The following is a 12,612-nucleotide window of genomic DNA, read 5'->3' on the forward strand; positions in this document are numbered from 1 at the left end:
TTACGCCGCACTCAGCAATGTTCCAGCTATATGGCGACGGCCTTTAAATAATCGAGTCTGCACCAGACAATCTAGTGATCAACAGCATGAGCATCGACCTACGCAATTGGGATACGATGTCAGCAAGGTCAGCAGGCTTGACCACTCGATCCCGTTAATCGCCTGTTACGACAAGCATGGGTTAGGGAAGATCATGTCTAGCCCTCATCTTCACGGGTGTGATAGGAATGGGGTAGTTCTAGTTACCCATTAATGAAATAAATGCAAAACCACCATTACGATATCGGACATTCAAACAGGCCGTATAGACACAAAATAGGCCTAAAACGACAAGCCCCCACTAGCTAAATGTTAAAACAATTACTATTTTAAAACGAATGGGAATTTGTTTCTGCACACCAAATACCAATTTTACCTCCAAGCTTGTCCCTCAGAGCTAGTATCATTTTAAGACAGTGTTGAGCTTTTCACCGCTGTTGTCAGATACCACCAAAAACACGAGATTTGTGAAAAACACGTGCACGCCGGAAAACGACAGGCGTATTTATTCGAGTTGACCCAATGCGAACCATGAACAACTGTTTCATCCTGGTCAGGAGAACCTCTCTGTGCTCAACAGAATGAATTTGCTGTGGATTAGCTCAATGTATTTTCGTGATTTCCGTTCCAGAGGAACCAAAAGTTTCCAGAACAAAGAACAGTCTTGTAACAGAACACAGATCTATACTGCCTAAAAATAACACACCTGCACTGCTAATACATAGGAGACACCATTTTGACATCAGTTGTTCTTATTTCGCATTAGCTAAAATGTCACCAGCCACAATATCCGGACAGTTGTCATTCCCCGCGGAAATGAAGTTCATGTGTCTGTGGAAAATCATTTTCTAAACCGGTGATATAATTGCATAATCCAAACGAGCAAGGTAGTCTTCAACCTGCTGTATAGTGTTACGGGGGTTTTCCCCGCACTGGAGACAATGGAACAAGCATATGTACAAGAAATCACGAGGAACCTAACAGTTTACATTGTGGAAACATACAGATGTCTACAGCATGAAAATATCTTATACCACCCGTCAAAGGTTTAGCCTCATCTAAAGCATTCACTATATATTATGCGTGTGTGTGTGTGTGTGCATCAAATTGCTGAAAAAATGTGGAAATATTATGCACGTGAGAGAAGATGAATTTCTCCACTGATTTGTTTGAACCTTATGCAGATATACCGCACGAGGATCATGCGTCAAATTGCTGAAAAAACCTGCAAATATTATGCATGTGAGAGAGGGTTTTGGTGTAGTTTTGTTAAGGATAGCCAAATCTCACAGAGTTTATCACGTATTGAACTCATGACAACAGTCTTTTCAACCTTGCACATTTCTTTTACAATATATCAGTCCATTGGTATAGTACCTTTAAACAGAATGGAACATTTCGCAAAATCTAGTTTTGAGCAACTGACTGAAGTACATTTACACTGGTGAGTCTTAAACGTTTGATGGGTAGTATAGTATATTTTGTCATATACAGTTTATGGTTCGCCCTACATGAATGCAACAAAAACAACTTCAAATGCAAAACATGGAAAACATTTTTTAATACCATGTTAAAAGGTAAGAAAATAAACCTTTGCATATGTTCCCTTCGGAAAGTATTACTCATGACTTGGTATGAAGAAACAGATAAAAACATGGATAAGGTAGCGATGGTGCTAAGGTTATAATCAGTGCGATTCTGACATTTAAAATATACCATTATATAAAGTAGGGGATATTCCATTTTGCGAGCATACCACTAGCCAAAGCTATAAGAGAAAAAGTAACATATGTCCGTGCATATGAAAGATTTCATACACCTAAATACACGTTTATTATAAATGGAGTCGTGTTTTCGTAGACGACGTCTTGTTTTATGAAATTTCTTACGAGCTCTATAACATTCTGCTCCGACAGAAGTTTACATGTTCGTTCCTTCTTCGAGGATCCTCTGTGTGTTCGTGATCCGAAAGTTTTTCGTGCAGCGTCCGTGAGCATGTGCGCGATCTCGTTAGCGATGTCATTGACAGTTACTGGGTCGGCTTGATCGAGTCTTGCAGTGTGTTTTCTCAGTGAGGTCTTTCAAGTGAGTTAAAGTTTTCTCTTGTAAATCCAGTATCCCCTACTAGTTGTAATGGTATATGGTGGCTTAAACGATGGTTCGTCATGCTATGAACCACTCGTTTGCTAACAGTCGTGATAAAACCTGAATATTGCCGACTGTTAACATAAAGAAGTATTGTTAAAGTGTTCAAAGGTGCATCGGCACCACTGGGTCTAGCTTCATGTTCACAGGAGAGATATTTCTCTCTCATTACACATAACCAACAAACTTTTTCAGTACATTGAACCATGTTCAACAAGGAAAATGGCAAAAGGACAGACAGACTGGCTCAAACGCATCACCAATCTGAGATCTCGGTACAAAATAAAACTACTTAAGTCCCACAATGGTTTTCACTCTTTGCGTTAAACTATTTAATCCCGGAGATTATTGGGAACAGCACCGATTTGACAAATACGTGATCTGAGTACATTATAACTGTCACCAAACGAAATTCGTAACGAAGTGACAGAGGAGATTCAATGAAAGATGAATGAGAATCACTTACTGGTCCGACTTTCAGTAGGTATCCTACACACGAGCAGAATGCCAAATATACATACCACATACTTCACAATGTGAACTAATCCTGTAAGAGAGTAAAAACAATGTTCTCCATTACAGTTACTTGAAGAGCATCACAGTTACATGGTCACCTGACCGCACTTGTCTATACCTTGTAGTGGGACAGTTACATGGTCAGCTAACCACACGTGTCTATCGTGTAGTGGAACAGTTACATGGTCAGCTAACCACACGTGTCTATACCTTGTAGTGGAACAGTTACATGGTCAGCTGACCACACGTGTCTATCGTGTAGTGGAACAGTTACATGGTCAGCTGACCACACGTGTCTATCTTGAAGTGAAAGTGACATAATTAGCTGACCACACGTATCTATATCTTCTAGTGGATCAGTTACAATGGTCAGCTGACCACATGTGTCCGTATTTTGTATTTGAACGAATCTTTGTAACAATACACATCCGCAGGTCGTGCTGACCACACGTGACTATACGTTGTAGTTGAGCGTGTCTCCGTAACAATACATATCGTTGCATGATGAGACGATTCAGTATAACGTGCACAGTTTGCAGATGATCCAGTCTTTGTAGTCTTGGAAAATCTTCAACTGTGAAATCTCAGTTGTCAAATGATCTCAAATGAATACATGGTGAACGTTAAGGCGTCCATGGTGAGCAGGTCAGTCCATCTTCACTTCAGAAATCCGTGGCACTGTAGCAGCTGTCAGTATTCCACCATTTATTCACATCATGGTATGTGTTTCCGAATCTCTCCAAGTCATGAATTTTCACACAAATATCGCACAACGATGAATCTAAGGTTGACTTCGGATCTGTGATACCATACTGTGATTTCCGTCTCAGTATTTCAGCATATGCCGTATGATTTGAATCTAAATATTTCAAATGATCGGCAAGTTTTTCTGGCGATGAAAAATCGGCTGTGTCGATGTATGTGCCCTTTGGAAGAAGGTTTGCATAGCTCGCCCCACCCCTCACCACGGGGATGACATCCAAACTGTAACTCCGAAACACCTTTTCTGTCAGGTATCCTCGACATAGTGAATTCTCAAACGCCAGATAAAACTTGTATGTCGTTTGTTGAAGATTATTACAACTGTTTGGTCCGGAGTTTTCACACTTGTGGGGTCCACATCCACCATAGATATCAACGCTGATGTACTGCTGAAGTTTTTTCACGTAGTCGTCGCGTTTCGACCGGGCATTGCAGTGACTTACCAACCACATGACGGGTTTAGTTTTCCTCTCAGTGATAGCCCGGAAATCTCGAACATCCGCTGCAGGTTTAGGCAGGAGCACGAAATACGGACAGACAATATCCGAGTCATATCTGAAAGTCATCGTCCAATTAAACCTATCATTCCATCGATTGAAGTCCCATGGAGCCTCGTGTGCAAAAAATATCCACATCTGATTGGCTGGTTTTGGTGGCGGTTTATCATCAGTAATCGACAGGACATAAAAGACGACTGCATCGGCTTGAGGAAGAAGTTTATGGTCACCAGATAATCTACAGTTTTGCAATCGGCAGTTGTTCAGACTATCCTTGTACCTTGTTTCAAACGTATGCCATGAAGGCATGTTGTATATGATGATAAGTTTCTCTTCTGTCTTGTTTTGTGTGAAAATGTTTTCAACGCCCGTGAGATTATACCGCGACTTCTGGCGAAAATTGTCATTTGGGAACTGCAAAACCGGGGACAGGAAATACGGGTGGTTGCTCTCACCGTTTGGCCATACAAGAAGAGATGACTTGTTATTTTCGAACCTTGAAATAGAAGAAACCATCCTTGAATCAGAGGCAAGTCGTCGTGGGGGCTTGACGTTTACTCGGAAGACATTTGTGAGCGTGCTCCATATAAAAAGCACAAACAAGACCGCGGATGTACAGAACAATAGACGCTTGTTTCTTCGGCACACCATCTGAAACATAGCGACAAAGAAATTCACTTAATTATATCCAGTGAGTGAGTTTAGTTTTACGCCGCACTCAGCAATATTCCAGCTACATGGAGGCGGTCTGTAAATAATCGAGCCTGGACCAGACAATCCAGTGATCAACAACATGAGCATGGATCTGCGGACTTGGGAACTGATGACATGAGTCAACCAAGTCAGCGAGCCCGATCGCGTTAGTCGCCTCTTACGGCGAGCATAGTCGCCTTTTATGGCAAGCATGGGTTGCTGAAGGTCTATCTACACCGGGACCTTCACGGGTCTATATCCAGTGAGCTGTGATAGCTCCAACATCGGAGAAACTTGATAATGACAATGGGTAGTAGTGTGGGTTATATCCTGTTTTTTTCCATCTCAGGCTCACTTGCTTGAATCACAGACCATATAATAGATAGTCTCTGCTTGAATAAACCCAAGGAACTCACTGCTCTCTCTTTTCTTATTTCACGGTTCGCTCCCAATACCTGATTCCCGAAAACGAGGCCTGACAGCCCCCTTAGTATATTTAGCTCTGAGGGTTTTCTTAACGGACACCAAGGAGCTGCCTTAACTACAAAACCCAACCCAACCAAACAAACAAACAAAAAAAAACACCAAAAAAACCCAAACAGCCTAAAACAATCTGCGAAATTAAATTTCAATTGTTCTTAGAAATATGGTAGCCTACTGGTTACAGCGTTAAGCGTTGGCTCGTCATGCTGAAGGCCCGGGTTGGATTCCCCTCGTGTGAAGCGCTTTTCTCGTGTCCGCCGCCGTGATATTGCTGGAATATTACTACAGGCGACGGTGGTCAGGGGTCAGGGAGTTCGAACCTCCTTAACCCCACTTGCTCCGCCAACGCAAAAAACAACAATCTTGTGGTCATAAGTCATTTCAAAAGGAGCATCCGCAAAAATAATCTACATGGGCGTTCTTGTGGGTAGTTCTACGCTGAGCTCGTTACCATGGTTACAGCAGAGACCATCTATTATACGGCCTCTGGTTACAGGCTTGCCTGTCCGTTTGCTGACAACTCCCCTGCCGTCGACAAGAGTGTGTATAATGTTACGAGTTTTATGGCTCCATTCACAGGTCGTATTGCTTGTTTGATACCACATCCCGCCCTAATCCGGCAGTTGTGGAAAACCCATTCTTATCCCGGCAAATAGTCCACAGTCATCTAACCCTACAACACATATGGTCTTTGATTGAACTAAACGGCACTCGGCATGTCGAAGCCGTATCTAAGAAGACCAACGCTCGCGACCTCGCTTCCTCCAACGAGAAAGGTTGCACCGCGCCAGTTTCACGGGACCCACGACTGTGACGTGATAACGCTTAACTCTGGTGTTCCTTACCTGACACCGACACTCGTGCACCGACCCAGGCAGCTTCGGCAAACATGTCATCGCAGTGCTGTTGACATACGTGGTCTTGATGAATAATGTCCGTATTAGCAAGGTTTTGCAATATGAGAGCACGGTGCCTGTGGTGCAATCCCCAACGTCTAGGATTAAACAACATAAACACTAAGGAATTTATTTCGGAGCAGGCGGAGAAAGATATGTTATACATGATCTGGGCCATCAATGCTTGTGGCGTAATGCGTTGTCAGGGCACGTGCGATATGTAAAATCTCGTCCGGAGTAAATAAGGAGAACTGAAGAGTTTTCAATAGTGTTTGCACCGTGCCATGGGCATCTGTAAGTCCATACTACCGTGGCTACCGAGACATATGTGCGATACGGACATCAACAATCACTTCCATATGTAATGCCGAAATTGATCTATACCTGAATTTGACGGTAAGAGTGAATTATCGACTGAAAGTACCTGCGTCATGTTGTGCATGAGCAATCGTGTGACCAGATTGTCCGTTTGCAGGCTGCCGGCTCATTACAGCCCAGGATCAGGTATTAGTTTAGAAACACACATTTACTCTGCACATAGAACTAGGGGTAATGAAACTGAAAGTCGAAGACCCGTGCTCAATTTTCACACATGGGTAAAATGTGTGAAACCCATTTCTAGTTTCACCTGTATTTGTTTCCCTGTTCCAACTACTGCGCTTACTCTGAAAGTTGCTAACAAAATCAACGACTACAAGATGCGCATTATCTGTGTTCTGTTGTAAACAGGCTACAGCTGAGATGAACTAGGAACACCGAAACTTGTATTCATAGGTCATTGGTCGTGATTTATTTGTGAAGGATACGACAGGATCAAAGGGCAGTCGTTGTTACAGCTTACAAACAAAGCACAAGTGTTTCCATGGCTTCAGTTCAGGACTAATTCTAGTTGCATTGTTCGAACAATTACGTATTGTTGTTAAACGCATTTTACCGATTGACTGATAATACAGCTTGTTCAGCTCGATCTGAGCTATACATATGCATGACCCGCGAGGCCACAAGGCACAAACGGAATGTCCAGTAAGCATTAAATAGGGGAGCAGAGGTTGCTTCTCGTTGCCTACAAGCTCGTGTTGGAACATAAAACGGTCTGTGGCTACGTTTTCAAACAAAGTTAGGACATTGCTGACGATTTCTCGACACTGAGGTGTCAAACGTCGACCTTGTCGCGGTTGTTCAGACATGTTGGTGCACCCCCTCACAATAATAGACCATACCAGTTGTGACACGATCATGCAATGCATTGGTACTCACTTGATCAGGTCAAGCGGGACACCGACTTGTGATATAGCAGAGAACACTTTCTAACTGTTACCTTAACTGGCTAATGATAGAATGGGCGGGACCTGAGGTGCACATAGTACTGAGCAGTATTTGACACTACGTTGTTTTTGTTTGTTTGTTTTGTTAAAGTGATTAATGTTGGCTCTTTTTTTTTCAGAGAATTCACTTAGATGGGAAGGTGTAGTGCTATCTGTGTGACGTAATGTCATGTGACTCGGGTAACGGTATTGTGGCTGGATGCCCGGTTCTTGTGTTTACGACTGGAAAATCGTGCTGTTTTAGTGAGTGAGTGAGTGAGTGACTTACGTTTAACGCCGCTTGTAGCAATATTCCAGCAATGCCACGGCGGGGGACACCTGAAGTGGGCTTCACACACGTTGTACCCATGTGGTGAATCGAGCTCTTCAACCATTAGAGTTACATAATGGAGTTTTGGAAGATGTTCGACGCATTAACACCTAAGACATCCTTATTCTTGCAAGACAAAAGCTATCGCAAAATATAACAACTTTCATACTTGAAACTATTAAGGATGTAGCTACCATATAATCTCACTATCACTATAGAGAGAAAGAGGTAGGAGCGGTCGTCTCAAAAGCAAAACCTGGACGGGTGAAGCAGACAATTGTTGGGGTCGGACTGGGGGTATATAATCAAGTCTGAACCAGCGCTCGAAATAATCGCCGGCCCGGAGGCCCAGCGCCAGTTGTTATCGTAAGGGGCCGACAGTTTCAAATATCTGCAGGCCCTTGTGGCCTTCAGTAATTATCCGTCTTTATATCAGCTGGAATCCTTCCTGTACGACCCATCATGTTACAATAACATACAGGTTCATTTCCTGGTATTTCAGACCTTTGCGCATAGGAATGACAAATTCTCTCTAGCTGTCATAGGTTTCGCTAACTGATTTTGTAGAAACAGTGTGCAATTGTCACAATAGCTACTGTAGTCTATTTTAATTTTATCGGTTTTTATCGACGTTGGTGGACAACGGCCAAATTAAAGCATTGCACACACTGGTCTGAACCAGACAATCCAGTGGTCAACACCATGAGCATCCTTGTACGTAATTAGGATACGGAGGAAAGTGTCAACCAACTCAGCGAGCCCGAGGAGCACCCTCACAGGAACGCTATCACCACATAACCCCCCCCCCCCCCCCAATGTTACCTCCACAATCACATTGGATACGGTGCACCACCCTTTAAACGCCCCTCCCTAACCCCCATCCTAACCCCCTTTCCCCATTCCCCCAACACACACACACACTCTCTCTCTCTCTTTCTCTCTCCCTCTCTCCTTTTGTTGTATCTTCCTACGCTAGGAGAAAGAAATATTTTTCTAATTCGAATCTCACAAGAAAAATATTATACATATCACCCGCTGTGTAATGCAGCTCAATAATTCACTCACTCACATCTGCATACATAATTGTACCATTGGTGGTGCACTGATCCAAACGCTCATTAAATCGACATTAATTGTACAGTTGACTGAAAACATAACACTGTGACAGCTGTCAAGGTAGTAACTGTGAAACAGGTATATCATTAATAAAGATACAAGTGATGAGGTATCCTAGCAACAGTATCACGAGATAACAACAGGTGAGCGGTTGTAACATGTCCTAACAGCAATAACATCGGTAACAGTGACAAGACTGGAAATTGGATTTAAAACAGTTTGTATCAATACGTCATAGAATCATGTCACGTGTGCTGAACAATACAGCAATATGTCTGTTTCCATTTACATCTCAGTTGAAACACAGTTTTAAGAACGATGCTCGTAAATTGTCCACATTATTTGCTATATTACACAAGAGATTCACTGAGTAGTGATTAACATTGGATAGGCCTGGGAGATATTTTAATTTTGATTTAAACATATCTTTTCAAGAAAATGGATTGGTTACAAGCTATTCCAACTTTGAGACACCCGCTCCTATTTACAGTGCTTACATGCAAAAGAGAAGCAAAGTGTATGTACAGGGATAGAAAGGTATATACAATAATACATTCAAATGAAAGTAATACGTTGAATGCACGAATTATTTAGATCATAAACATATCAAAGTTGATGAACCGTTTGGAGTTTGATATATATCTTTGAACTTCTTTAAAAATCTGTTTATTGTCATTGTACATAAGATCTGCACTGCCAGTACCTCTAGGTTTATTTGTGCTCTAATGCTACAAATTTTGCCAACATTTTGAAACATTTCCCGTCTGATATTACAATACAAAGAACATTCCATGAAATAATGAGAATTTTCACAGGTAAACTTCCAAGTACATTCTGTGTTCTCAATGAGATCGATCCTACACAGATCACCATTTAATCTACTATTTGAATATCTTAGCTGGGTATGAATTACATTGAGTTTTCTATTACCACACGAGAAATATTCTGTTGCTTCTGGCTTACGCGAGCTTACAGGCGATGTCAAACTTTTAAGGGAATCTGATTCTCTAACATATAAGGGGAGATAATTCCACAGTTGTGAAGATGAAGGGAAGAACGATTGGGTGTAGAGACTTGTGCAGGAATAGGACAGGGAAATATCACATATGTTTCTATATTTTGTCCTGGATTCACAGTGTGGGGTATGAGATCACAAAGGTAGGATGGAGCAGTTTTGTTGTAGATATTACAGAATAAAGTTTAAGATATCTTCTTCTCTCTTTTAACTACTGCTAACCTGTTTCATTAATTACAGTATCTCTGGAAGCATGTTTTGGTAAACCAGTAACCATCCTGGCGGCCTCAAACTGAACTTTTTCAATTTTATCGGTTAAATCTATCAAACAACCATCCCACAATTCACAGGCATATTCATGATTTGGTCTTATGAATACAATACAGATCTTATCTTGGCTGTCTCTGTTCAACATGAACTTTCTCATTGTTGAAACCATCAAGGACGTTCTTCTTACGATGTCATCAATATGGGTATTCCATTTACAATCAGGAGGAAATGTTACTCCAAGATGTTTATGAAATATTTCCAACCTGTGTAATTTAGTGAAATCCCTAATATGGAAGTCGCGGTGGCTGAGTGGGCTAGGCGGCTGACTTTGTGTGCTGGCGTTTACGTGCTTGACTCTGAGGGTGCGGGTTCGAATTGTAGAATTGTAGAATTGTATTTTTATTCTTAAGACTGAAAAGTACAGCCTCTGTTTTGTGGGGATTGTATGTCACAAGCCTACGATTTCCCCAGCACCACAGTAAGTTCTTATTAAGTGTATCTGGGCCTGTGATTTATGGATGAAAATCCCATTGATGTATCATCTGTGCACAAGCGTGCAGCACAATCTAGTTCATCGGCAATTTCATTAACATATACCTTTGGGAATGACAGCATGTAGATTTTGTTCCTCCCTTTATTACTGAATTTCCCCACAGGTTAAATGCAATTATGAACGAGGGTGGCACGGCAGTATCGCCAATAGCCATAAATACTACAAGTATATTCTCTGTTTAAGACAGGTTTCCAAACCCCAAACTGAATTTTACCTCTCTGTTATAACCATAAATAAATTCAGAACTGCTCTTGCACATTTCTGATGCAGGTCACATAAACTAGCCATTGAAACTGGCAGATATTCTGATATCGCAAGGCATGAAAGACTAAGTAATGTCTGTAACACTGGATACGTCGACAGTGAATATCACTTCCTGCTGACTTGTGCAACTTACGATGACCTCCGCCAAAGATACATCATACCCCTTAAATATTCTGAATTCCCAACTATGGCAAAGTCCAAAATAGTCATGTCCTCCCAACATGAATCGGGTATTAGAAACTTGGCCTGCTACAGTTTCCATGCCTCAAACCTTCGTAAAAAGAGTGATTTAGTATATCCTCCATGCTGCACAGGTAACAGCTGATATGGTCTGTTACCCCGTACCTACCTCGTTGTGTAAAACTATGCATCATTGATCACGGAATGGTATATATATATATATCCCATGCCTGGACAACATCTGTATAAATATTCTATGAATGTCGATTTTATGCATTTATCGTACTTGCAGTCTGCCAAAGGCCTTAGAAACACCATAAAACACCATACAATAGTCTTCACGTCTATCTAGAGCTGAGCAAATATTGTTATATATTGTTATATATATTGTTATACGTTGTTTTGTATATACCTGTACTTTAGGTCGTAATGGCGGAATAGAGTTGATAGATCCTGATTCTTTGATTAGCCCTCACAGAACTTTCCAAAATGAAGGTTTTCTGTCTCTGCTCATCTCAGATATAAACTCATCAAGGTACGAAAAATAATGTTCCTTTGCATAACACTTCATGTTATGAACTTCATTTCGTTGTTTACGGTATGCCAATTTATCCTCATATCTGTTAGTTAATTTTGCCCTTTTTCTTAACTTAACGTTTTCTTGTTCACGTCGTATTTCCGAATTGTACCAAGGTTTGTCACTGGGTCTAATCATTACATTTCTAGATGGAATACATTCCTTAATATACCTTCCTAGGTGATTATAAAATACATATATTGTCTCATCAATACCAGTAGTGTTTGCTATCACATGGTTCCAACCAGTATTGGTTATATATTTAGTCAGTAACTCATGGTCGCCATTACACGATGCATTTCTGCTATAACATACAGACAGAGAAATAGCTGTGTTAATGGCGACAAATGTGCTCCTGTGATCACTTATGTAGTTATGTCACTACTGAAATCGATCACGCCACTGTCAAACACGTCAACATCGTTACTAATTAATACGGGACGTAATAAAGTTCGGCTTATTCTACTAACACGTGTAGGGTCCTTACTAACATTATGAAATGCCTTTCTGTTAATAATTTCTCTTAAATGTGAAATTTTACCTGACAAGGGGTCCTCATTCAGATCACCGTTAAGCATGTTTTTAATGTAAGGTCTAATGAATTTTCTATTGACCCTTCTAGTCGCTCCCAAAAAGTCGCGTTTATGCCGGGGGTCTGTAAGCTGCACAAAGCATGATCGATTTCTGACCTAAATATATTTCTCACCAGATTGCTTTATCGATAGTGTTTTCCAAATCAAAGCGTCCTTTAAAACTCAAAACATTTTTCACATGGATCATGACACCTCCACCGAAAGCATTTCTATCTTTACGTAAAAACTTCGTGAAAACTATTCCATGTTACATTTGTGCTCCTGATACAGTTCAGTAACCATTCCACATTACATTTGTGCTGCCGATACAGTTAAGTAACCATTCCACATTACATTTGTGCTGCCGATAAAGTTAAGTAACCATTCCACGTTACATTT

At 41.2% G+C, this 12,612-nt stretch overlaps 1 protein-coding gene across 1 annotated transcript; it reads right to left on the reverse strand.

The window, feature by feature from the left end:
* Nucleotides 1-3,111: 3,111 nt before the first annotated feature.
* Nucleotides 3,112-6,031, reverse strand: LOC137269965 (alpha-(1,3)-fucosyltransferase C-like). Its single transcript, XM_067803796.1, has 2 exons — nucleotides 5,981-6,031; nucleotides 3,112-4,610 (listed from the first exon to the last, which is right to left on the reverse strand). The coding sequence occupies exons 1-2, from the start codon at nucleotides 6,029-6,031 to the stop codon at nucleotides 3,363-3,365; spliced, it is 1,299 nt and encodes a 432-aa protein (XP_067659897.1). The 3' UTR covers nucleotides 3,112-3,362.
* Between the last annotated feature and the right edge of the window lie 6,581 nt (nucleotides 6,032-12,612).

The sequence above is a fragment of the Haliotis asinina genome, unplaced genomic scaffold, assembly GCF_037392515.1.
Source record: "Haliotis asinina isolate JCU_RB_2024 unplaced genomic scaffold, JCU_Hal_asi_v2 scaffold_20, whole genome shotgun sequence".
Classification (NCBI taxonomy): Eukaryota; Metazoa; Mollusca; class Gastropoda; order Lepetellida; family Haliotidae; genus Haliotis; species Haliotis asinina.